Source organism: Siniperca chuatsi, linkage group LG12 (assembly GCF_020085105.1).
Source record: "Siniperca chuatsi isolate FFG_IHB_CAS linkage group LG12, ASM2008510v1, whole genome shotgun sequence".
Taxonomy (NCBI): domain Eukaryota; kingdom Metazoa; phylum Chordata; class Actinopteri; order Centrarchiformes; family Sinipercidae; genus Siniperca; species Siniperca chuatsi.
The window spans coordinates 9,396,488-9,422,651 of record NC_058053.1 but is presented as its reverse complement, the minus strand read 5'-3'; the positions used below and the strand labels follow the sequence as shown (position 1 = coordinate 9,422,651).

At 38.6% G+C, this 26,164-nt stretch overlaps 3 protein-coding genes and 1 long non-coding RNA gene across 6 annotated transcripts; 2 read left to right on the top strand and 2 right to left on the bottom strand.

Moving 5' to 3' along the window:
• Positions 1–2,141: 2,141 nt before the first annotated feature.
• On the bottom strand, positions 2,142–11,115 carry gmppaa (GDP-mannose pyrophosphorylase Aa). Of its 2 annotated transcripts, XM_044218160.1 has the most exons (13): positions 10,959–11,115; positions 10,122–10,219; positions 9,656–9,759; positions 9,124–9,316; positions 8,869–8,928; positions 8,659–8,789; positions 8,497–8,511; positions 5,252–5,386; positions 4,791–4,888; positions 4,629–4,675; positions 4,392–4,484; positions 3,395–3,563; positions 2,142–2,711 (listed from the first exon to the last, which is right to left on the bottom strand). In XM_044218160.1, exons 1-13 carry the CDS (start codon positions 10,996–10,998, stop codon positions 2,611–2,613), a joined length of 1,284 nt encoding a protein of 427 aa, XP_044074095.1. In that variant the 5' UTR covers positions 10,999–11,115; the 3' UTR covers positions 2,142–2,610. The 2 variants fall into 2 exon arrangements, with proteins under 2 accessions (XP_044074095.1, XP_044074096.1); XM_044218161.1 differs by lacking the exon at positions 8,497–8,511.
• Positions 11,075–12,547, top strand: LOC122886160. Its single transcript, XR_006380275.1, has 2 exons — positions 11,075–11,206; positions 11,689–12,547. It is a non-coding gene; the product is annotated as an uncharacterized LOC122886160 (long non-coding RNA).
• Positions 12,548–12,781: 234 nt separating this feature from the next.
• Positions 12,782–20,804, bottom strand: pnkd (PNKD metallo-beta-lactamase domain containing). Its single transcript, XM_044218162.1, has 9 exons — positions 20,609–20,804; positions 19,939–20,054; positions 19,515–19,627; positions 18,975–19,033; positions 18,038–18,130; positions 17,243–17,406; positions 16,828–16,914; positions 16,448–16,563; positions 12,782–14,967 (listed from the first exon to the last, which is right to left on the bottom strand). The coding sequence occupies exons 1-9, from the start codon at positions 20,764–20,766 to the stop codon at positions 14,794–14,796; spliced, it is 1,080 nt and encodes a 359-aa protein (XP_044074097.1). The 5' UTR covers positions 20,767–20,804; the 3' UTR covers positions 12,782–14,793.
• An 18-nt stretch (positions 20,805–20,822) lies between these two features.
• Positions 20,823–26,143, top strand: LOC122886159 (protein lifeguard 3). 2 transcript variants are annotated; one of them, XM_044218164.1, is made up of 13 exons: positions 20,823–21,022; positions 21,600–21,770; positions 22,180–22,469; positions 22,581–22,648; positions 22,807–22,871; positions 22,985–23,038; positions 23,177–23,227; positions 23,366–23,405; positions 23,598–23,635; positions 23,748–23,835; positions 24,186–24,281; positions 24,416–24,469; positions 25,490–26,143. In XM_044218164.1, exons 3-13 carry the CDS (start codon positions 22,196–22,198, stop codon positions 25,637–25,639), a joined length of 978 nt encoding a protein of 325 aa, XP_044074099.1. In that variant the 5' UTR covers positions 20,823–21,022; positions 21,600–21,770; positions 22,180–22,195; the 3' UTR covers positions 25,640–26,143. The 2 variants fall into 2 exon arrangements, with proteins under 2 accessions (XP_044074099.1, XP_044074100.1); XM_044218165.1 differs by lacking the exon at positions 23,177–23,227.
• Positions 26,144–26,164: the final 21 nt, after the last annotated feature.

Sequence of the window (26,164 nt, the reverse complement as noted above, 5' to 3'; positions counted from 1 at the left end):
CTGACTGCCCTGTGTTAAACACAACCCCTGGAACAACAATGACTTCATGCCTCCAATTATGGAAGCTGTTAGTGTGAAAGCTTGAAATGAGTAGCTAATATGTCATGGGAATATGACATATAACTAACTGATCCAGCTGCCCTTCATCAAATACTTTTGTTGCAAAGACATTTAATCCAACAACATGTCGTCTGGAAAAACTGTGCAGAAAGGCTTCGGCATCAGTGAAGTAGCAGATCTTTTACTTGTGTTGGCACCAGCAGTGTAATGGCTGCTGTGTAGTTGGTTTGATGCTGACAAATTCTGTCAAATTTTACCCCGGAGAGTACAGAGTGCAAATAACCCCAGTTTGTAAATCAGAGGCAAGAGATGATTAAGTCTGTGCTGGTGTATAGGTATCATAGGGGGCCCTACAATTTGCATTTGTTTGTGATTTTGTTTGTTTTTTAAATTTTTTTCAACCGCAACATTCCCGTTTTACTGAGTTGATTGTGTCTCTCTTTGACATGATGTCCTTCCCTGAAAAGAACTGGCAGTGTTTTTTGTGCAGATGCTTAGCAACCAGCTTCAAACACATTACACAAAAAATACACTGAAGAAGAAACAAGGATGTCAAGATAATAACAGCACAAATGTTTTTTGTTAAATTATGTGGTCCACCCTGGATTCAGACCATTTTTTGACATCCTGGACTCGTTTTTCACCTGACGTCATGTACAACACTATTTATTTAAATAGACACGGTGTACTAGACAAGTGTGAAATTTCCTTTCCCTCAGCTGGTAACTTCAGATTACAAAGACTAGAATCATTAGAAAGGTGTCAAGTGTACTTTTTATTCTAAATGAGCAACTATTTTTTAAATTTCAAATCATAATATTAATTATAATGGTATCAGTGAACCTCTAAATGTTGTCAGGTGTTAACAATGAATTAAAATACAGGCAACCTACAATTCAGAAATTGATGAGAACAACCTTCCCAAAAAACACAAAAATAAGAAAAGCTATCACAAAAACTAAAAAGGAGCAGAGAAGCTAAAATCTCAGCCTTTAAAAATCCATGTTGACTGAAAAAGGTGAGTCACACACTTTCTGACAGCTGACATGCCCTTTTGACTCACCAAGCTAAATTGCCCTTCACGTAGACAGGATGGGAGGGATTTTAATCCATCTTTTGTCACGTCACCTTTGCTGTCCTTCCCCCATCTGATGTTTTTTTGTCACTCTGTCCTGTATATTTTCTACCTTATAACACCCAGGTCCTATTTCCTGTGCTTCCTCTGCTGACCTGCTCAGAGCTAAGCACGGACTATGCTTCCCACTGAGAGGCAGAAGAAAAAAAAAAAAAACAAGAACAAGATTTCAACAACATGTTGTCAGCAAGTGTTCAGTAAATAATATTGGAATTTAGATCTACAAGCTCTACCCCCAGTGTGAGCAGTTCTCTGCATAAAAACATAAGTTTCACTGTTATTGGAGTGGAAAGCCTATTTGATCAAATGATTTTTAGGTTTGCCTTTCATGTGAGGAGCACGCAGGTTTTTTTGATGAACATCCCACCAAAAGGATAGAAACGTTGTAATGAGCGGCCCTAGACTGGCATGAGGCAGTTTTTTTGGAGCAGTTATGGCACCTGAATCAACAATGAAAAGCACAGGCGCCTACATATGAAACCTGAAATAAACCCACCATGAATAAAAATGTACATTAACTTGTTTTTCCTTTTCATTGAAGGGTAGTTTATGAACAGACTTGATTAAAATATATTATGCTGCAGTTCCAGTATCACAATTTACATTGCTCAATAGACACTCTCTTTGCAATAATTGGAACAAAAGTGCTGAAGTGATCATGAGTGCTCGAGGGCTTAATAAGTGAATGTTAATGTGCTGTATCCATAAATTGGAACAGTTCCTCCAGTGATTGCGAATGCCCAATTTAAGTATCTGCTGTTGCTGCTTATATGGCAGAATCTCAAGGCCCCCTGCTAAGTTCACATTTTAAAAGGCAACATTACTTGATTGCAATGTAAATTTCAAGCCCGCTGATTTATTTTGGTGGTAGTCAATTTTTAAGACCAACAATGAGGATGCTAAAAGGTTTTAATCAGAGCTCCACACAAGTAATCACCTCTAAAAATTCAGCCAGTGATTTTTATTTTCTTATAATTCCTCTCCTCACACTGAAGTAACAAGTCAAGTTTGTCAAGGATGCCCTTGAGAAACGCAGCGTGGTCGTCTATAAATTATTATTATTATTTTTTTTTTTTTACATCATATTACATCCAACCAAATATATTACACTGGTGTCTACACTAATTTTACAGTTCGGTAAAGTTAATAAAAAACAATACAAACCTCTGGCATGACAGCACTTTTCAAGGTGAATCAACATGCGTGATTAGCCTCTCTTTAATGTTGCTGACACCCAATGATGCATAAAGGCTCGAGGACAAATATATAAAAATCTATCTTTCAAAACTATTTAATGAATGTCCCATATCTTCATTTGACACCTTATATACAATAACTCAGAGGCAGTGCCGGCGTGTGTCCAGCTGCATCCTTCATCGGTGACAGCAAGTGGACAGAAGCGTGAGGAAGATTAACTAGAGAATAATTTGGTTCTTGAAGCTGCGGTTGAGGTCTTTGTGCGGGAGGACAATAGAGTTGAGTATAATCACCTCAGAGGGGATGTTCACGTTACAACCTGAGGAGAAAAAGCAAGGCTGTAGTCTCTGCAGTGTAGTACAGTACAGAGGACATACACATTATATTTCAGTTTTAACTCGCACTCCTGACATATAGGATGTGACGTATTTTACATTTCTGGTTTATTTGGAATGAAGAAAAAAATCCCCTAAAAAGGTAGTTAGCCTAAACAGCAATTTCCACCATGGCTGAACAGGCAAAGAAGTCATAGAAAATCAAATGACAGAGATCCTTTAGTATCGGATGTACTGTTTTGACAGGTGATCTCTGGGAAGTGCTGTGCAAAAACTTCAAAACAATGAGCACTCAGCACTTAAGATGACAGATGTCAGATGTATACTTCAGTAATGCTTCCTGTAGATTTATTGAGTCTTGTTGGCCACTTATTGCTAGAAAATATAAGACAAATGCATGCACAAATGTGTCAAATTACTATCCAAATATATTCTGTAGATAACTGCTGGGACTGATCCCAGCATGGGTTTAGGAGTAACCCTTGTCTAAGCAACCAAATTTGGAAAATGAAAGCATTTCCCTCATTAATCCACTAGCTTTTCATTTCTGAGAACAATTTTTTTTAAATGTTGAAGAGAAAAATACATATTTTGATACTGAATATAATGAATATTTAACAATTCATCTGAGGAATGCAAGTTTCACTTAAGGTCAGAGCATGCTTACCGAGAATAGTAATTGAGGGTGTGAGTTTTCCATCTCTAAAGAGGGTCTCGCTGTCAATCTTTGCGTAGGGATCATTGGGGTTTGGGTCACTTGGGGTTCCTTCTACTCTTGCCCACTTGCCAATGGTGCTGTCCCATCCCACAATGCTGTTCAAAACACAGCAGTGATCCTATAGGAAAAACATCAAACAAGTTAAAAGTTTTGAAATATTCATCAGCAGATAACTGGGGGTTTCGGGTATCCAGATATGCTGTATTAGAGACACTTCCTACATGTCAAATCAGAGTACTTATAACTTCAGATTAAAAACAGGTCATGTTTATTTTGAAGTATAGCACAACGAACAAATTGTCCTTGTAGGCAATATGCAATGTAAGTCAATAAGTCACCCGCAGTCTAAAATCATTCTGGAGGCATCCAGTCATCACTGGAGACATGGGATTAAATTATGGCAGCCTCCAAATCGTTAAAAATGACATCTTTGTGAGAGGCAAAGGCAACAATATTTCTGGTATGACAGAAGAGCTTAAAGATAAATTCTAGAGAAGTCGCTGTGGAAGTGTGGATAATGTTTCTAATAAAATGGTAAGATGTCACCCGCAGTAAATGGGCAGATAAATTTGCCTTCAACTCACTTAGTTTGAGTTCCAATTTCATTCCAAACGTGATAGTTATACTGTGAGGGAGGTTAATGTTTTCAGCAAAGGCTGCTCTTATTGAACCAAAACCTTAAACCTACCTTAAACGTAAGAGTTAGTTCACCTATTTATGTGGCAATCAGGTGAAAATGACATTTTTAAATTCATGTCAGACAGTACCGACTGCACATTGCAGTGCACCTCACCTGCACTTTGTTGCGTGGCAAGACACCAAAATACCAAACCAGTGCAAGTGAGGAAAAAGCTCTAGTGTGAAAATGTACAAAAATCTGAGTGCTGTGTTGCAACAAGCCCTGGCTGGTCCTGTTTGGGCAGTGACAGGAAACGCAGGGGCTCACCTGTAGAGTTGCACCATGGAGGATGATGGATTCTCGAACTCTGACCCCGGCACCAATAGTCACTCCAGTGCCAATCGAGACATTGGGACCCAACTGGATCGAGAAAGAAAAAAGATTAGATACACCTTTCCCCAATAACAGCTCCATATTTTTCACAAAAGTGTGTTCTGTTAATGGCACATGTTCATATGAATGCATTTATGGTATGAATGCAACATGGTAGGGAAGGATGCTTACCATAGCAGTGGGGTCAATATTGGCTGTAGGATGGATATAGACATTACCTAGGGAAGTGAGAGGAAGTGTGAATAAATTTGTCTTCAATATTCAATAATAATAATATAGTAAATTCAATAATTCAGGAAATGGACAAATCTACAAAAGATTTATAACTCTTACCACTTATTTTGGGCCCTCCCTCCTTATTTGAGGCCAGTCTTTCGGGGTGAGTTGTGTGATACTGGTTGAGGTACAACCGACTGGCATAAATTGCAGACCTGGGAAAAGATTATAAAAAAAACAACAAAGGCATTTTTGATGGCACCAATATCAATGCTATCAATATCACACTGTTTCTTTTGGATTAGGGCAGTAATGTACAGTTTTGGTGTTCAAAGTACAACATTGTAAAATGTTTAAACGTTGATTAAGGTTTTCTTCAAAAAGAATAATAATAGTGTCCAACTGTGTTCAATCTGAACAAACCATTTTATGTGAATACTATTTCAGCTAGGTTGTAAGTCTATGACAGTCCAATGTTTCTCTTCTCCTCAACATTTTTACTGGCTACAGGGTTGTCCATGTTGCAGAGACAAATTTGTCCTGTTGAATGTGACAGCATTTATGACATACGCACTCACCCAGCGGATTTAATCTGGCTCCAGAAGCTGAGGGTTTTATATACGTAGAGTTTGCCCTGTCCTGCCAGGGCAGTGAAAATGTCCTGCTCCAGTCTGATCGCCTCTGCTCGGTGCCAGCCGTTGGTTGGCTCCTCTCTGCAAGAGACAGATCATCAGTCTATGGCACTGAGTTACAAACCAGGGCCAGGGGCCTCATTTATTAAAATACAATCTTGTGCACAAAGTTAGAAGTTAGAATGAAATCCACGACAAAGTTGGGATTTAAACAGAAAAACATATTATAAACTGAAAATCCTATTCAATTTTCACTGCAACATCACAACTAAATTCAGTTTTTATCGATATTTTCTCTCTCCATATTTTTTTTTTTTTTTTTAAAGAATCAAGTGAAACATATATTTTCAAAATGAGGCACCCAAAAGACGTGGCCTTAAAGTGGATGTACCTAAATATTAAGCAAATGATGAGACACTGCAGGCAAGGGTTCTCCCTCTACAGCCATAAGTACTGACAGGATCTGCAGGCTTGTGTTGCAGCCTAGCCCTAGACATACTCATTTTAAAGCTTAAAGTTATAATCTCGAAGAGTTTCATTTAAATAAATGTCTGTTAAGTCACTACCTATCGCCGAATGAGGTAACACAATGGTGATTGAGTCTATGGCCCAATGATATTTGCTGTATTACAAACTGGGTGTCTGTGGCGACATTCCCAGGAAAAATGCTGTATTAAGTTACTGCTAATGATGAAGACGAAGAGCTGCAGGCGACAGGCTGCACACCTCCAACTCCTCAGCGAGGTAACCAACTCCTTTCACTGTGCCCTGCTGTGCGCAGACTCATGCTGAGTGCAACATAAAATCAGATCATGGTTGCTCACAGAATTATGGAAAAAGGCCAATTATTGCCTGACTTCTTTATTAAAACAACAGTAGTTTGTTTTGCTGCCCCCAGAATTATGTGACATGTAGTATTAAACTGCATTTGCTGTAACCACCAGTAACTAGGTGTTGCCAGATCAACCAGGACTGAAATCTTAAGGATTGCCACTTTAAAGTCTTTCGTGACCAAATTTACCATTCTCCCTGACTACCTAATGAGCCATTTAAATATGTATTATCATTTTCTTGTACTAGAAATTGTACCAGTAAAGAAAAAGAAAAAATACAAGACTTTGAGAACTGAGGATGAGTTCCCATTGCTTTGTGTTTACCCCACTTGTACTTAAATAGTCTTTGATATTATGAAAATATCCAGCCCTGTGGCACCATTACTTCCAAAATGTTTTTCTTAAAGCCAAAGAAAAACATGAATTTAATGCCCTATAATCGTGCCCCTAGAATAAAATGAGAGCAGTGAGTTAAAATGCATCACTAATACTAACTTTGATGGTGTCAGTACTGGGTTGAAACCAAAGCTGATTACCTAGTAGTGATCAAAACTTAAGTAGAAGAGTCTACGTGTTCCATATTAATCAGGGTCTCTGGCATAGTGTATTGTGAGAGCCCCAAGATGAAACAGAGTGTTAAATATTGATGAAAGGAATATTTTAAAGGATTGCACCCATAATCGAAGTTTTACAAAAAGGAGGGGATGTGGTTAGAGGCAAAGTATTCCCTGAGAGATTTTGAAGTATAACCCTTCTCATTTCTATCAAGTATCTCTGATGTGTTCAACAATTTTGCTGATTCAGTACCCAGCTTCATTTAAGTGCTATTGATGTTAGGAGGTGAATTATGCACAGCGTGGTTTGACGTTTTGTAATATATTTCAAGTGTCCTTGGGATGCCAAATGTTAGGTCTACTGTGCCGCAGTGAACATTTGAAAACACAAAAAGTGAAAAAAAAAAAGTGTTAAAATCTTGAAGTACAATAAAATTTTTTAAAAAAGACAGACAAATCCATATATTGACCCATGTGTTATTATGGCCTCTGTGAGTGACCAGGGTGCAATCTGCCCACATGCACATTTAGGCTGTGATCAGACAGGAAGCTTTTTCTAATGTGCCGAAGAAAAGCACAGCTGAGTGTAGCAACTAACAAACAGAGCAAGAATTCATAAGATGTAACACAAAGTTTCACCAACTGCAAGCTATCTAATTAGTCTTCGCTAGCTAACCTAAACAAACAACAGGGAAAATATAAAAGTACATGTAAATAGAAGAAGATGAAGATGAACAGACCGTTGAAAAATGCAGGATGCAGTGTTTGACATTCGGGAGAGCAAGCTACAATAGGGTTGATTTTTCTGGACAAAGATTAAACATCAGACAAAGGATTTTTTTTAACCTACGGATAAAGATATTGCAAATGAATTTTGTCTTTAATCCAGGACTTAAAGCAAAGGTTCAACATTTTGGGAAATTTGTGTTTGCTTTCAAGCAGAGAGTTAGATGAGAAGATCGATACCACTCTCGTAGTTGTCCATTAAATATGAAGCTACAGCCAGCTGCATGTTAGCTTAACTTAGCACAAAGGCTGGAAACAGGGTGGAAACAGCTAGCCTGGCTCTACTCAAAGGTATCAAAATCCACCTACCAGCACCTCTGAATTTTACAAATTAACATTTTATACCTCATTTGTTTAATCTGTACAAAAACTGAAGTGTAAAAATGATAACAGGTTAAGTGCTGGATGTTTCTTGGCTCTGAGCAGTTGCCAGACAACCAAGAAATAGTCCAGCACATAACCCACTGTAAAATAGAAAAATAAAATGAATTGTCGTTTTTACAATTCTGTTTTTGTCCAGAAGAACAAGTCTTAATTAGCGAGCTATGGAGGTCCTGGTAGGTGGATTTTGTTACCTCTGGACAGAGGCAGGCTAGCTATTGCCCTGTTTCCAGTCTTTGTGCTAAGCTAAGCTAACCGCCTGCTGGCTGTGGCTTCATATTTACCAAACAGATACGAGAGTGGCATCAATATTTCCATCTAATGCTCCGACAGTAAGTGCATATTTCCCGAAACGTCAAACTATTCCTTTAATCTCTGACTCTGGAGTTCTCCCGTAGTGCCTGTTTCAAGGTCAAAAATTGCCACAAATAATAAATAATAAATAAAAATATCCAAGCTGCTTGCAAAATGGGAGGTGCATAATTTGGCCAAAGAAAGTGCACAGAAAAAGGGCACAGACAACATTCACAATGGCCCCTATGCAATCTCAGTCTTATCATGGGTTATCTTTCTACAGCTCACACCATACACTAATTGCCCTATAACTACACCATGTAGCCTAAATGTACCAACTTACCCATCGTATGGATATCTGATGATTGTGTGAGGAAACAGAAATCATGGCAGGGAAGAGAATGGAAGGAAAAAAAGACAAATGAAGAGCAACAAAGAAATGGAATAAATGGTAATCACAGGCATTCCCACACAGAGATCCCCATGAGGGAGAGCTTCAACTCACAACAACATGTCCTGCTGATTCTTCTGAAAGACGGTGCCGATATGCTGGAAGATGTCTGGCTTAAAGAGGTATATACCGCAGTTTATGATGTCACTCACAAATGTGCTCGGCTTTTCCACATAATGCAAGACCTGATTAAAAAAAAATTATATCAAGGTGAAATAGTAATGAACGGCTATTTAGGGAAATAAGATAGGAAGGGTTAAATACCTCATTTGTTTCCTCGTTTTCAACAATACAGCCGTAATTCATGGATTGCTTTCTGTTCGACTGATAAGAGAAGAATGGCAGTAGAATTTAGTCTATGTCAAATTTTGACATCAAAGAACCAAGATCTGATATTTCATTACATTCAGCTAAACACAATAAATAACCAAAGAAAGGAGAACTTTTTGGAGTTTTACTTTGACTACATTTCATAAGTTCTATTAAAGACAGTAACAACTGTCAGTAATGAAATCTCACCGTTGTCCCAAGGATAACAAAGCTGTTTGGTTCTCCATGTTCTTTCTGGAAGCTGAGCATCTCTCCGAGAGGAAATGCTGAGCAGACATCAGCATTCAGGACAAAGAAAGCTTCTGGACTGCCAGAAACAATCTGATCTCTGAAGTGATAGATGCCCCCTCCGGTGCCCAGGGCTGCATACTCCTGCAAATACCTGCGGTGCAGAGTCAGGAAGAACAACACACCAGCAGCCATTCAGCAGTGGTAGTGCACCACAGCAGGAAAAGTACTTCCACTTGTACAGAAAACATTAACTTAAAAAGAAGAGAAAAGCAATATATTAAGTATTTCTGTTAATAACGCATTCAACAAAGAAATGTTTTCAAATACACGGTTCAGAGCATCTGAGAATATTTTTTATAACTGGTGTCTATTCTTTACTTAATGTGCAATTAAGAAAAGAAAGAAGTTCATTGATATGAATGTTCAGTATGCAAGTAACCAGATACGTCTGTACTTGTTTAGCGAGGTACCTAAGAGCTCTGTTGTTTACCTGATGGAAATTTTGAACTCCTGCTGTGCATTAAACAGGAATCTGGTCAGTTCTTCATTCGGTTGATAAAAGCCGATGAGCAAAATCTCCTTCATATTCGGTACCTTGTAACACAAAAGATGTTTGTTACTGGACTGATTTCATTAATGGCTGTTCTCTGCATCACAAGCCACAGGGAAAAAACTATTAACACCAACCAGCAACTGGGACGACAAGCTCTTTTTAACACCCAGTTAGACTATCATAGGCTGATTCGACTTCAGGACTCATGTGATGCTATGCAGGGGCCAAACTTATATAACACTAATATAAAACTAATGACACACAAAATATGTACACAAAACAACTTTTTATTAACTAGATACAATCTGTAACTTGAATATACAACAGATTCACAGTGTTACCTTTAAACAATCTACTTTAGCTTCCACATACATTGTATGCTACATTCGCTAATACTGCTCACCTTGGCACATGCTTCAATGTGATGTTGCAGCATGGACACACCAGCTACTGGAAACAAGGGTTTGGGAACTTCAAAAGACAGCGGCCTGAACCTTGTGCCTGCAAAGCAATGTAGGTGATTACTTGCAAATCAGATTACGTTTTCTCATGTTTCTAGTGTGTATCAAAACTAAACAGAACCCTTAAATACATGATATGTGATGCCCTGTCCTCTCTTATATGTATATGTATAAATATAAAAAGATAAATCCTTTCAGATATTTGGCATTTTAAATGTCCATCTTTATGGACAAGCAAGTGTTCAACAAAAGGTTTGGTAGTAAATTAAGCACCAGGCTTGGTTTACACTATTCTCATGTTAATATATTTTAACTGCATGCCGAACTGCAGAGTGTGTCCTAACGCCATGAGTCAACATATGACTTAACTTATTCCTGTAGTAAGTGTACAGTAAACTTAAAACCTCTCATTTTTAAATTGGAGTTCGTTCACTTCATACGAGATAATGGGTCTAATAGGTAACGTTAATTGAATGAGTCAATAATAACATTAGGTAGGGTACAAACAGTTACAGAACTGTTAACGCTACCTGCATAGACAGAGTTGTTATTTACATGTTGACACTTAGTGTTGTGGTCATAAAAATATTAGGTTATTAAGTATTAGCTAAATGTTCTTGTTTGCTTTTGTTTGTGTGGTGTCCTCTCATTGTGCCACGTCAGTGATATAAACAAGCTCAGCGGGTCTTTAGAGGGCTTGTTAGCGTTAGCAACCTAGCTTCGCTTTAACCAGGCACAGCTGACTCTGAAAACGCGACAAGGATGAGCTTTATCCTCACCTTTCTGAGGGCCTCCAATTAAAATAACCGCCTTCAACATCTTGACCGAGAAGCTGTGATTTGTGACAGACAGGTCCTGCCCATGGATGTGGTCCTGCCTGAAAACTACCTGCTGTTTGGTGTTTCCGCATCCACTTCCTACTTGTGACGTTGACGAGATCAGAACGAAAACGCGGAGCGGAGGAGATGATAAAGACCAGGCTCTGACAGGTTATTTGGCTATTGGAGCAACGCAAATGGTTATTACAGTAGGTGTTATTTAAGTGATATGTAGCATCTATCTATATTTAATGATCAATAAAAGAGGCAGCAAAGACATCCCAAATGAAAACATTAATGCAACAAAATCAATAGTTAAATAAGGAGACAGAACTATCACTGAAAGTATCCAGGTAAATTAAAATGAACTAATACAAAATAAAAAGGGAAATTAATAGTTATGTTGCTGAAACCTAATGAAACAACCAATCAGAAAACAGTCATTTCCCCCTTTCATTATGCTGGTGTTTTGCATTTATGGTAAATTTATCATAACACCAGCCTCCAGATTCCCTCTAGAGTCGTTTGTCTAGAGGCAAAACCTACCTCTTTTGGTGTCAAGGAATCGAATTCAAAGAGGATAGTTATGATTAAAGTTAGTGGTAAGCATTTTTAATTCTGCAGAGAGAATGGAAAATTGCATTTGCCAATCTCTCGTATTCTATAAGTCATTCATGCTCATTGTTCACAGGGACAGTGGATCTTCATGCCATGAGACATCAGAGATTTTAGGCCTTTAAGGTGAAGCCTTGTGGGAGAAAAAAAACATCACGATCGCTCCACTATTAACACCTTTGAAATCTCAAGCAAACCCATGCAATAGGCCTATAATATACACCACCCTTTCAAGTCAGTCCATTAACTCCTCTATCCACATTGTACATAGTTAAAATGGTGACTGTTGTGCACTTGGCAGATCAGAGGATTCTACAAATGCAGGTGTTAAACAAAATTGTCTTGTACAATATATGCAATAGCACTGAATTTGGTCTTGTAAAAAATGCTCTGAAAGTGTATTGTGTGATAAATTCCTAAAATACTAAGCAAATACATATCATAATGCTCTTTAAATTTCAGACTACAGTAACATAAAACAATCCCTTGTGTTAGTGAAATTATAACTTATAATTTTGAGTTATCTTGTCAAGTGATACGTTTGTCCCCTGTACAATTATTCATGATTATTATGTTGTTTGATTTACAAAAAATGCATCTGTAACAGGCCTTTTTCACAGCAGACATTTTGACTTATGTCAGGAAAAGCACAGATGTTACCGATGACATTAACAATAGCTCCAAGCCGAAGCAGCTGAAATTGAATTCAGCCATCATTCATTTACTTATTTACACCTGCGTTTTTACTACAGTGACATGTCAGAGTGTCTTTGGGGAAAAAGGCCTAAATGGAGGAAAATGGGAATAGTAATATCCATTGACCTACATGACACTGTACTTGGATTGTCCATTGCTTTATGATAGATTGAGTTTGTGTTAGCCAAGGCAGCAGTTTCTGGTTGTGGTGGCTTTAAATAAATGTTTTTATTAATGTATTTTTTGAAAGTACTGACAGTTTCAGGCACGAATGCAAGCCTGCTTCTGACTGTGTAAAGTGCATCAGAGGTTTAGACTTTTCAAGGACATAATAATGTTGATAGTAAAAAAAAATCTAACAGTATTATCTTTGTTTTTCCTTTATCTCTTATTATGCAAAATAAATTACTTTCATCAGTGTCCCTCTGATTTATACACTTAAAATGTAGACACAATTCTCAAGACACAACACATTGGTCTGTAATCCTACAGCTCGTCGTTGTGTTTTATTACACTGCTTTGTCGACACATTGTTCAGTTCACATTTTTTTTATAGAGTATCTTTTGCATGTGCATAAAGTAGGTTATGTTCTTATTTGAGTTGAGGGAAGTTACAGCAGTGGGAAAAATAACTCAGCTGTCAGTTTTGAACACTCATAAAGACAACAAATAACACATACACAGCTCTAATGAAGGAGTTTACTTTCATATTTCCTCATTAAAACGTAACCTGAAGTAAAACAGTCTCCCATGTGGTGGTATTCATAACTCAAACCTATGCAAATAAGATGCGAATCTGCATCAAACAAACAGAATAACATTTTAGTCAACAATCACCAGGGGACAAGGTGCTTTGATTTGAGCCCTTCTGCAGGAGAAACGGAGGAATCTGAAGAGCGCTCGTATCTCCTCAAAAATTTAAAGGTGTATTCCTTTGCATTCTCGCCCATCTCAGGCTGCATTAGTCTTCCTTTATAAATAGCAACCAAAATATTCAAATGTACATGGGAAGAATACGTTTTTACTTGAAATAATTTTAAGTGTAATTGTATTGTCACAGTATAATAAATCTTTCAATATTTTTAAAAAATATGTACAATTTTGCTCTCCAAAGTTTTCAAATTGGCTACAAAAACATTCCAAAATTCTGAAATTTTAAAGTAATGCCACAGTCAATGTCACATTGTAGTCTCATATTATAAAGAAGATTAAAGATCTTTCACCATCTTACTCTCGAATATTACATATTTTAAACAAAAGTCAAAAGTGATTGCAAAACAAAGTGTGTGCCTACAGATTGTTTGGCTCAACACCACCCTGTACGTTTGATTATGTTCATTATAACTGTTGGCAGTTATGAGTAATTCAACAGTAAGTCACATTTCATACATTACAGTGCACTACCGGTCAAATCCTTCACATATGCTGCTGTTCTCGTTCATGTAGTGCAACTACTACCACTTGGAAAATACAGGGGCACAAAAAAGGGCTGTACTAGAAAACACATGTTCCACGTCTAATACCTGGGGCCCCGTTTCAGATTAATTCTTGTTTCATAGGAGGATTATAAAATGAAAAAAACAACAACAACAACAAAAAAACAGAGCTTGTAGCCCAATCACATGCATCATAAAGAACTCATGTTAGTAACATCTTGTTTAAGTCAAAACAAAATTGGCTCTTTGATTCAGCAAACAAAGATTCACATGAAAGGCTAGTGTACAGACCCCCCCCCCCCAATACGTTGTGCTGACTTTAATACAAAGTACCGACAGCAAGCAGTGTTTGTGATTTGTTAAATTTACAGTACCATTATAGTAATACAATCAAATATTCAAGTCCAAAAATCACAGCTTCCACAGCAAAGTTAATTACTGTTCAGCAGCACTGTAAATGTGAAACCAGCATACCAAATACAGTCAGCGTACCAAAGATCTTCATGTAAGGATTTTAAAACAATGTATTATTGCCTTAAAAATAATACCAGGTTGTGTAGTAAAAAACACAGTACCTAACATGCTAACTTATGTAGTGTGCAGACCTGTTACCACCCTGTGCTTCACACACCAGAATCAGAAATCTGTTTTTACCTACTTGTAAAATAAGAGAAAGCTACTCATGCAAATCTACATGTTTTTGTCTCTGTGTTAAAGAGGCAATAAATGAGCACTGTCTAGAAACACAAAATTAGCATAATATACAGTATGTGGGGAGGCCATAGGCTTATTGATTAGTATCATGTAATAATGAAGTTGTGACTATGTTTCTAGTAGTCTCTGATACAGGTTGATAAAGGTCAAAAATGACTGAATGCCCCTTTAAATGTACAAAACTGGTTTCTTTGAACAGACTTAACCTTTTATACAGTACCTCAGAGCTCCCCGCATCTTTACTTTAAAACTGCAGATTGCTGCTTTCATACCACGTCCAGCACAGGTGAGCTCACTCCTCTGTTCTCTGACTTTTGGTCTTATTGTTCCCAGTTCTATCTCCTGTTGTAGAGGTCTTTGCGTTTTCGCAGCTCCTCCAGCACCCGAGCCCTGAACTGGGTCCAGTCTTCATCCTGGAACTGCTGGAGGCCCAGGGCCAGATGGAGCTCTGCAGAGTGACTGCGCAAGAAAGGATTGTACTGCCTCTCGTCTCCGATAGTGGACGGACTCTGAAATTGAAGTGCATGTCAAAAAGCAGCCCTTTTCAAAATTGATCTCTCTAGAGGCCACAATAATTCACATGCCATTCATTCATTTACACAACAGAATTGTGGGTAACAAATGATTCCTGCCAACTTAAACCAGCACAGCTTTGCATTTCTGCATCTGCCCCAATTCAACTGCTGCGAAACTTCTACTCAACAAAGAAAAAAAATACCCTTTAGCTCTCCATTTTATGCATTTAGTTGGACATAATCCACACTGATTGTCAATCCAGATGATAAAACCCTGGATCACAGAAGTTAAAAGCAGGGAGTTCAAGTGTTAATGGGAATTTCTGCTATCATATTGTTTAATGTAAAGCTCTCTGAGCAACCCCTCCTTCCCCATCACAAAGCAAATTCAAATACGTAGTTAATGGATATCCACCAAAAGCAGCACTGTCAAAAAGCCAAGTCTGAGGTAGTATCACAGCAAGCCAGATAAACCACGTGGTAATAATCAGAATGATAGGCCTTATTCACAGCAGACACATGCCACTGTAGGAAAAGCAAGGTGTAAATAATAAAATTAATGATGGCTGATTTCCATTTAGCTGCTTCAGTTTTCAGTTTCAGGGTCCTGGTACTGTGCATGTTGGCTCGCTGTCACGGCTTACTGGGACACTTGAACAGAACAGAGCCATCGTTAATGTTATTAGTAACACCTGTGCTTTTCCTACTGTGACGAGTCAAGGCTTTGTTCAAACTGCACTCAAATCAGATTTGCTTCTCAAATCCGATTTTTAAGGACAGACTGTCTGCACTGTTATTTGCAAGTGATCATATTGGATTTGTGTGTCCAGACATCACCAACATATCTGCACGGGTTGCTGTGGTAACGACGTAGGCGCCAGTCACTACGTACGCTGGTGACGCGGCTGTCCAAAGCGGAAGCATGAGACATGGAGATCCATCATCTCGCCCTCCAAACAATCGCGCTGTTTATACACCTTTCTCACAATAGTTTATCTTTCAGGTAGCTCTTGTTTGTGTGCATGTTTTTACTGTACCCCTGATCTGCCCATCATGTTCAAAAACTGTCAAACTATTACTGAGGAATCAGACTAGCCATATTGCATGCACATGATGCAGACAAAACAATGTAGTCAGTAATTTACTGAGTATTGGGTATGGAAGTTCAGGGATAAATGTGTGATACTGCCTTTAGTGCCATGCTGTATAAATGGTAGATAAAAACTAATCTAAATTCTGGATAGGCACTTCACTCAACACTGAACCTTTGCTCTGTTACAGACTGTATCACAGATAAGACCAAACTGTGAGAGCCTGGAAGAGGAGGGAGTGAGAGGAGAGCGAGCACTGGGGCACTGACAACACGTACACTGTAGGCAGGTGATAAGCCCTTCCTCCCAGGTGCTGGACAACGTGAATCCTTTCTAGGATGGCGTGCTAGAGAGGCATAACAATGGCAATATATCATTCTCACCGTGCACAGCTTCTGGCCTCGCTGCTGCAGCACCCACTGATATTTGTTTTCCCTGGCAGCGTTGTGTGGCTCAACCTCAGCAGCAAAAAGCAGGTTGTCCTCTGCATACTCATGACCTGAGGGATAGCCAGTGGACACAGAAATAAAAAATAAAAAAAATCATGCCCACACGCATTAAACCACACTTACACGCTATAGAAGTCCCCATACAACCCCTAATAAGATTTTGACTGTAAACACGTGCATTGGTGCTACAGTATATCTGTCAAAGCACAGAAATCAAGCCACAGCACATTCAAACCACCGCCACATCCACATCACGCAAACACTGACACACTTGTTTGACACGGAGTCTCTGACAACTGTGAAGACTATCCTACCAGGCCATAAGAGAGTATCATCACTCAAGGAGGCGACTGTGTCCAGAGATGACAGCATTGTTGTGGCACTGCCTTCAAACATCCTTCCTGAAAAACAACAAGAACAGGTTTCACTCAAGTAATTCTGAGTTCAAAACAGGGTATCTACAAGTTTTTAGAAGGTATTGTCTCTGCATTTAGAAGGCCAGACTTCACACTTTTTAGGATCTTTTCATTGCTACTTGGAATTCAATTTAAAACTTAAAGATTTAGAGTAAATTGGTCAATTGCAGTCATTCAGTGGCCCATTAGGGATCACCACTGTAACAGAGGTCTCTGTTGCTCTGTATTCTTTGTTTCTTTGTATTCTTTAGTGTGAACCAGAATGTCAGTTCTATATGATTATTTCTATGGATCCTGTTCTCTTGTAACTCACCACATCCTGAGAGGAACACCAGGTCACCAGAGAAGAGGCTGGAGGGGGCGCTGACCCCCCGGCCATCTAGGAGGTAGATCATGTGGCCCACTGTATGTCCTGGAGTGAAGAGGGCCTTAAAGTGCATACGGCCAACTGTTACTGAGTCCTTGTGTGAGAGAGGGCTGGGAACACAGAAAAAACTAATGAAAGTGCTGTAAGGATTTAAGATGCAGAGTTTTTTTATTTAATGTGTTACACAATCAAATCAAAAGGAAACTTAAAAATGTGTGGGCAATCTGTCAGCTCTGATGTAACTCTCCTACCAAACTGTCAGACAATCAGAGCAGCAGGGCATTACACGGAAAACTAAACCCAGAACAGCATAATAAATGGAATGGGGCATTGGGCAGTAAATTGCTAAACGTATAGCCAATTGATTTATTAACAACAACAACAACAAAAAAAAAGAAAGAGATTCATACATTTTCAAAAAAGTGATATATGTACAATATTTCTACGACATTTCTACATAAACCACAAAAACGACTAGTTTTGTGGTTTATGTAGTCAAATCCGTCATCGTCATTTTGGACAATACACTTTAGTCCAGTGGTTTGGATGTTGTCTAGCTTAAGATGACCCCCATTCATAGGCCACAACCCCCCAGACATAACGCAACAGTTTATCATACCATGATAATTTACCGTGAAGTCAGCTGCTACGAGTGCTGACAGAGGGAACAAGACAGGACTGAGTACAGTCACACTGATTCTGTGGGAAGCAGTGTGCTATACAGTGCGAGCAGGGACTTACTGCGTGAGTCCAGGAATGTTATCAGCTGCATTTCCATAAACTCTGCATGAGCTGTGAAGCCTTTTCAACCCTTTGTTTCCCCCACTGTGGTCCCTGTAAATGGAACAGAAAGCAGAGGCTTGCCGGTACTGTGGACACAATAGAAAATTGCTTATTTGTGTTGTTTTCAATCTACATTAAGCATTTTCAACTACATACTCTTTATTTTAGTTTAAGTCTCATTATCATTTTCCTGTTACATTGATGTTTTCCATCAATAATGGCTCTTTTAACAGATAAACAGTATAATTATACAACAAATGTATTGTTTACATTTGAAAGAGTTTTAGAATAATTAAATGATTAAAACTTCCGTTTAGTCGATGTTCCCACAGTGTTGCATGACAGATACAAATACTCTAGCTACTAGCTTTGCTAAAGCAACACGCCTGTTAATTCCAGCTTGTTATTGGCATTATTGTGCACTTGACACTGAAACAGGAACCTGTTCCTATTTCAATCTGCACAGATTTTAATGCTAAGCTTCTAATTTCTTTTACCAGTGACTGCTGATTTCTTATATTCTTATTTAACTGTTGCTCAGCGGTATCTTTGTCTCTTTCTGCCCTTTCAATTGTCAGTCTGGTTGAACCATTGTACAGCGTTTTGTTCTCCATGTACAAAACATTATCTTTTTTGCAAACCCTTCTTACAAAATAACATTTATTTGTAAAGAGCACTTTCTACAACCTAAAAGCATAAAAGACCATTCAAAAATATTGAGTATTCCTCTCAGCCATCTGACTGTACCGAATCAAGCTTTTGTAGCAGGCGACTCCAAAGCAGCTTTTGAGCAGTAGTGTATATATAGCCCCATTTCCTCATGTTTTATACATAAAATCTTAAAAACAAACCACATATTAAAATAATATGCATGTATAAAACCTATAAAACTCACCAATGCTTGTGTGTACAGAGTATTGCTTCTAACGTAACTCCCTCTTCCTCAAGGACTGCCTGAAAAATAACAAGTGCTGTTAAAACCTTCATTCACCATATAAAACAACACTTCAGCAGCATTTTACTCAAAAGCCCATCGAGCTGCAAAATACTTCAGATTGCAGACACAGTATGGTATTAGTGTGCCTGTAATGGATGCTGCTGAGCTAAAGCTGTTGACAATCAACAGCTGTAGTAAAATACATGTGATTGCAAAGCAAAGATAATAAAGAAATCAGAGGAGTCAATATGCGATACTTGACTGAGTAAGAGGAAGGCATACTTGTCACACAGTCCCTTTGGGTTTGTGAGCTTGATAAAAGTGTTTTGTGGTCAAGAATTACATCACTAGAAACACTATTAGCTATCTCTTCTTGCAACAGAAAAGGCTAATTGCACAGGAACATTTTGTCATTATCTGCATAGTAACATAGATCCGAAAGCCCCTTAGAGACAAAAATAAATAAATAAAGCTTTTACTGACAGTAGAGACATTCACCTGAACTGTTTGAGGGTCTGCAGGGTCTACAACAACTGCAACACTGGAGGCCGTGTCAATTACAAGATAGCTGTAGTTGTCAGACAGTACCGAGATGGGAATTATTTTGATACCTGTGGGCAGACAAAGAATTACAAATGAAATACTCAGTACAACATTTTCATTTAGAATGGTAGAAGTAGACATGTGGTATTAAAAGGTATAATGTGAATAGTATGTCATGAAATGATAGCACCTTTGCACTGATGGTAATGACAGTTGCATCTATATATTGTACATGTGACTCCATGCATTATGTGTGACCCAACCAACAGGGCCTTTCCGTTTTGTGGACGGCACTCGGGATCTCCTCACAATAACCAAGGAACATATGAACAACCACTGTATGAACGTAGTAAAGTGTAAAATCTAGACTGCTGCATACCATTGAACTCCATGGGCTGAGCTGTGGAATGTCCAGCAGGGTAATGTTCTCGGGCTTTCCTCATTTGCCTCTTGTAGTACATATAGCCAAGTCTGGTCCGAGTGTAGAGTGTGTACCTGCGAAACAGTTCAAAAGGCTAGGAAACATTGGGTCTGGTAGCTGGGGTTGATAATGCTAACCCCACCATGTAGTGAGCATCTTTCAAAAGACAAGGTGGTCACGCCTACTCAAGTGAAATGTCTGCAACTTTAACGTGGCCAAAGTACTAACTAGTACCACTTTAAAGTGCCATTTTTCGATTCGGCAAAACTGTGTTCCACTAAGCAGCACCAATTATGAGACAGTTTCAACAACTAGCAATTAGTTGGTTGGCATGTTATTGTAAGCAACAACGTCTCCTAAAATAAACTAGTCGTCAAATATACGTTTGTGGCTAGTGTGTATTGCGAATAAAACAGTGGCTATTATCAGTTTAGGAAAGGCTTTATACCAAAATTTCAGGGGTAGAACTTTTACTAAGTAGCAAAGCAACCTAAAATTGGAACATATTTGAATACAGTTTGGTGGGACGGCCTCTCTTAATAAGAATTGCTAGATGTTGCTACGCTACGCTAAAGAGACTCACCACGATAACAAAATCTTGTTTTATTAAGGAAGGTCATACACTCACGCGATTCGGAACAATGGCTTCTCCGTGCGAGCCATTATTTTGCTCAACAAATCTCTCCAAAACAATTTTCCTGCGCGTCTGTAACGAACACATAAACAGAAGAAACAGAAGAAGGATGCGGTGATAACCAGCGTTACCATCCAGTCAGGAAGCGCCATAGCCTCTGAGCGGAACGTAATGACGTGTTTAAGCGACACGCCAACCTCGGAAGCGAGGAGAAAAAAAAATATTACAATGTTTTTATTAAAAAGTAGCGTTAATTGTGAAACATTTAAAACATGTTTTGAATTTTTTCCTCAATCACATCCGAGTCCATTGTGCTTCAAGAAACGTCTAACGTGTGAAAAAATGCCTTCATTACCAAAAGTTAACGGTTTTTTTTGTTGTTTTTTTTTACAGAAACTTATCGTTAAGGTAAATTGTGTGACGTTGTGTCAAGAAAATGGCTAGAATTGTAACTTCATTTTAAGTTTAGTCGTTATTTTAAGCTTAAACTTATTCCCACTCAAAGTTAATTTTGTGGCCGCAAAATACAATGTTTTATAGTAGTCTATGATTCATACTCAGAGTTATCATTTTAAGACTTTAGCCCAGCATTTACCACTCTATCTTGTGACATGTACGAATTAATTCCACTTTAATTATTTAATTCTATATGGCGTCAATATGGAATCGAGCCAGGTTTCGGTTGACTTCTAAATAATTTAGCGATGCCTAACTTTCCTGTTGGGACATAGATTGACACTAGACTTTAGCTCAGAATGAGATGATAAACAGTTGGCTGTATAGCGTTTAATTACATTTGGGTCAACTAAGAGGAAAAATGCAATAGGCTTATTGAAAAATATATCATGATGCTTAAAATAATAATAAAAAACAACTCAGCGTTGGGAGTAGCGTTACCTAACCTCCAACTAAATGTGTGTAGGACACAGATACACACAACAATCTGTTTGTTTTTCAGTTGTATTATTATTATTATTTTGAATAGGAGCATGAGCAACCGGAGTCTCCATGCTTTCGGAAACACATCAGTGACAGTGTGAGTTTCAGTGAACATATCCTATTACAAAGATGACATCCTGTGGTTCAAGTCTGCAAAGCTCCAAGGACAGAAAGGACTGAAGGGCACAGGGCTCCCATCTTAGACTAAAGCCACAAGGTAAGTAACATTTCTTTCTTTCTCTCTTTGTTTATGTTGAAAGTATTTATTCAGATGAAATTATAATGAGCATTCAGAGTCTCATTTGTGTCATTGTTCTCCTAGACTTCTCTAGTATGACTAGGTTATTTTATATGGTGCATTTATTTGTTACAAGTACACAGACATAGCTTAGCAGATAATAAATACAGAACTTTGGATTGCTACCTTTGTTACAAGGTGGTTTTAACTGTGTTGTAGTTTTTGCACAACAACCAGATTTTATTTAGTAATTGTAAAAATGAAAAGTATAAGTACATACTAATTAATTGGATAACTCTTAATAGCATACTGACCAGACTAAATAGTTAGAGGTTGGAGAGTTTACCTTTTACACTTGTAGCTGATCGTCACTTATCCTCTCTTCAAGGTGGGCCGGCAAGATCATGACGTCTAAAATTGATAATCCTCCACCCTATGAGGAAGCACTGCACCCTCCTAAGTATGGAAACTACCCCTACCAGCCACAACATGGCTCCCCTCTTCCACCACCTCCATCTTACAGCCCCAGTCCTGGCATGTGCCCCGGCCCGCCTGGCTACTGGGGCCAGGAGGGTGTCTACCCGCAAGCTGGGATGTGGGCAGCCCCTGGCTTCTCTCCATCTGGGGTGCCCACCACAATACCAACTCTGTCTGCTGGAGTGCCTGCATCCAACCCAGGTTCTGAGGAAACTATACAGGACTTTACTTAATCATATCCTGCATTATATTTAGATTAGCTCCCAAGTGTAATAAATATAAATTACCACTTTGCTGTTCCCAATTCTGCAGGAGTAATGGAGGATTTTCTGACCACCCAGTGGGAGAGCACATCTGTTCGGCATGCCTTCATTAGAAAGGTAAGGATGTTCACCATTGATCATGTCACACAGATGTTTGCTGTGTGTTTTTTGTTGTTTGTCGAGTGCCAGTGACAATCCTGTTAATTTCATCTACAGCCACTGAAATGTTTTCTTGTGTGCTCAACAAAACTGCTTGGTTTTGTGTTTGTGGGCAGGTTTATTTAATTTTAGCAGCACAGCTTGCCGTCACCTTTTCAGTTGTTGCTGTCTTTACATTTGTGTAAGTGTCCCTGTTCATCCCAGTCTAATATTCCGTCTCAGTGCTTACTATATCTGATGGAGGGCGAGGAACAGTCTACTCCTGAGTGATCCCTTGTGTCTGTGCTTTCATAGTGACCCAGTGAGGCTGTTTGTCATCAGATACCCTGGCATCTACTGGGCATCTTTGTGAGTTACACTCTAGGAACAAAACAAAACATACTTTCAATGCAATTAAATTAAATAAAAAACATAGAAAGAGCAACTCCCCAATATTCTCAGCGCTATTATTGTCATGACATGCAGTAGTGATTTATCTCTCCATAGTGTGGTTTATTTTTTGGTTTACTGCATTCTCATCTGCTGCAAAAAGCCGAGGTAAGCCTGGCCCTGGCCTCTCCGAATAAGATAGAAAACAGTTTTACTACTGCTAATGTTATGTCTTATTAATACCTAACCAGTAATGATACATCTGTTTGTATACATTTTAAAATATTCATCGCAATTTGTGTTTAGGAGGCGTTTCCCATGGAATCTGGTGCTGCTGGGAATATTTGTAAGTATTGTTTGTTAGAGATCCATATGGCAAAACTGAGAACATATTGTGAGGAGTGAAATAATATTTGAGTTAAAGACTGGAAAAGTAAAACAAAACAAAGACAGCCAGTAAGAAAGAAAAAGAAAATGAAAAAAGGTTCAAACCCACTCTGTCGTTTATGACACATTGTTGTCATGTTTTATCTCGCAGACTCTTGCCTTGTCTTACATGGCCGGAACAATTTCGAGGTTTGTTTTTCAGGCAATACACCACAATACACAAATACAGTACATTTAATGATGTATTACACCCTGTGATATTTTATGTTTCTGTTTTAATCACTATATGTATCTTTTACAGCTATTATGAAACAAAAGCAGTGTTTCTGGCCATGGGAATAACAGCAGTAGTTTGTATAGCTGTCACAATCTTCTGCTTCCAAACCAAGGTAGATGGAGATGTAAACTGTGTCTCTCTGTAGCTCAGTAGCCTGTGGCTTGTCAGAGGATGTCTTTGTTGTCAGTGTAAAAGAACGCCTTTGTCTCGCATTACACTGGGGCACTGAGTTCCTTTAAATATTTATAACGTTTTGCGATAAGATGTGAATCCAACTTCTCAGTCTGATGCAACTCAAGATGAATAAGTTAAATTTTTCGGGCTGGTACGTGACACATCCAACCCATTTATTTATTTTACCTAATTCTGATCCTCTTTCCAATTATCTTGACTGCTCTTTCATGTGGCTTGAAGCATATTAACTTCACTTTCATCCTGTTAATGACTTGTTTCTCATCACAGGTGGACTTCACCTCCTGCGGGGGACTTCTCTGTATTGCTGCCGTTTTGCTCATGATTATTGGGATTGTTACAGCGGTCGTCCTCTCCTTCCACTATGTGAGGACTCTTTGGTCAAGTTCTTTAATTTATTCTCTCTACTCTTGTATCTCAGTGTAAGGAGTAGCAGCTCAGTAGGGTGTATCTGTGTGACTGATTTCACATTCAGAGGCCTTTCTTATGTCACTCAACAGGTCCCTTGGCTGCATATGCTCTACGCTGCAATTGGAGCCATCGTTTACACTCTGGTGAGTCTACACTCACATGAATTTAAAGAGAGCATTTAAGCGTGGTATTACAAGGTTATTGTTGAATAACAAGATGCATAATGGTCCTTACACCCTCAAATACACAATTGTTCCCTTGACTTAACAACATGCTGACAATTTGCTATTTCTAGAGTCTTAGATCCATCAGGTGTGTCTTGATGTTAGTGCAAGAGATGTTTGGCCATGAGATTAGTAAAATGAAAACAAACGGTTTATCACCATAGGACCACGAAGGGGCTCAGGGAATGTTGGCAATCTGCCCATCAATTTATGTGATATCATCTGTGGTTAACTGATGTTTTGGTCTGAGAGTGGAAATGGAAAGGGTTCATTCTCTGGGGATATTGAATACAATCAGAAAATTTCATGGCAATTTCACCATTTGGTTGTGATAGTTTTAGCACTGCTTGATTCATGGCTCTGGGGATGGCAATGCCGCTCTGTCCACCACTTTGGTCCATAATGTAATATCTCAACAACTATTGGATGGATTGCCATGAAAATTTGTTCAGACATTCATGGTTTCATGGTTAGTGCTAATTAGTAAATATTAGTATACTAAAACGCTAAGATGGTGAACATAGTAAACATTAGCATGTTAGCATTTAGCTCAAAGCACTGCTGGGCTGTAAATACAGCTAGTGTGGCTGTAGACTCATAGTCTTTGTGTACAGGCGGGCACATTGGCCTGAGAATAGTACATGGGTTCACACATCAGGATTCATTCAGATAGGGAACAAGGAAATCAATATCAAATGGTATGGCAATCTAGCAACTGTGTTGATCTGACTTGTCTGATCTTGAATGTGACTTTATGCTTGTGACTAGATTTGGGGTTAACAGGGGGAAAAAAAGTATATGACAGTTTTGCCAGCTGTTGTCAAAAATCTGTGATGGTTTGTATTTCCATACTGCACTCAAGATGACAGAAGCAGACAAACCCGTGTTCCTTCTTTTTTGATGACTAAACCTTGCCTTGTCTTCTCTTCTCTGTGTTAGTTTTTAGTATACAACACCCAGCTTCTTATTGGAAATCGAGAGTTGGCCATCAGCCCAGAGGAGTACATCTACGGAGCTCTCTCTCTCTACATTGACATTGTTCACATTTTCCTCTTCATCCTTCAAGTCAGTGGAGCTGCTACAGAATAAGCCCATGGTTAGAGCACATCTTGCTCTCTACGAGTTTGGACTGGATAGGATAGGATGGACAGGATATTGTGTTTGACATTAAACACACAAGTGTGTCACTTAGGATGTTGCATTACCAGTTATCAATGCTGAGATTCCTATTATTTTAATTATATTTGTTTATTTTTTACATCACTAACACTTGAGCACTTATTCATGCACTGTATGAAGCAGGGAAGTAATTACGTCTTTCACTTACCAAAGTGTGAATGAGGAGAGAAACTAAAGCCTTGCCTTCTGTATGGCTGTTAGTTAATATTTTGTCTTGCCTTCTTGTTTTCAGCAAGTTTTAGTAGATCATGCATGCTTCTAGCCATGAGAGATTACATCGAGACTACTGGAAGGGACATAAAATCTGCATGTTTAGACAATGCATTAGTCTGTGAACTATTACTTAAATCAGATGTCATCATTAATGAATTCAAAATTAGTATACACACACACACACACACACACACACACACACACACACACACACACACACAA

What these genes read in the sequence shown, in the direction of transcription:
- gmppaa (XM_044218160.1), bottom strand. Translation starts at nt 10,998, where the DNA reads ATGTTGAAGGCGGTTATTTTAATTGGAGGCCCTCAGAAAG. An exon ending in ACATTGAAGCATGTGCCAAG is followed by an intron (nt 9,760 to 10,121) that starts GTGAGCAGTATT and finishes TTGTGTTACAAG; the next exon opens with GTACCGAATATGAAGGAGAT. An exon ending in TTGTTATCCTTGGGACAACG is followed by an intron (nt 8,929 to 9,123) that starts GTGAGATTTCAT and finishes TTCTCTTATCAG; the next exon opens with TCGAACAGAAAGCAATCCAT.
- pnkd (XM_044218162.1), bottom strand. Translation starts at nt 20,766, where the DNA reads ATGGCGCTTCCTGACTGGATGGTAACGCTGGTTATCACCGCATCCTTC. An exon ending in TGATACTCTCTTATGGCCTG is followed by an intron (nt 16,564 to 16,827) that starts GTAGGATAGTCT and finishes GCTATCCCTCAG; the next exon opens with GTCATGAGTATGCAGAGGAC. An exon ending in GAGGCCAGAAGCTGTGCACG is followed by an intron (nt 14,968 to 16,447) that starts GTGAGAATGATA and finishes CTTCAATTTCAG; the next exon opens with AGTCCGTCCACTATCGGAGA.
- LOC122886159 (XM_044218164.1), top strand. Translation starts at nt 22,196, where the DNA reads ATGACGTCTAAAATTGATAATCCTCCACCCTATGAGGAAGCACTGCAC. An exon ending in AGTGCCTGCATCCAACCCAG is followed by an intron (nt 22,470 to 22,580) that starts GTTCTGAGGAAA and finishes CCAATTCTGCAG; the next exon opens with GAGTAATGGAGGATTTTCTG. An exon ending in TGGTGCTGCTGGGAATATTT is followed by an intron (nt 23,406 to 23,597) that starts GTAAGTATTGTT and finishes TTTATCTCGCAG; the next exon opens with ACTCTTGCCTTGTCTTACAT.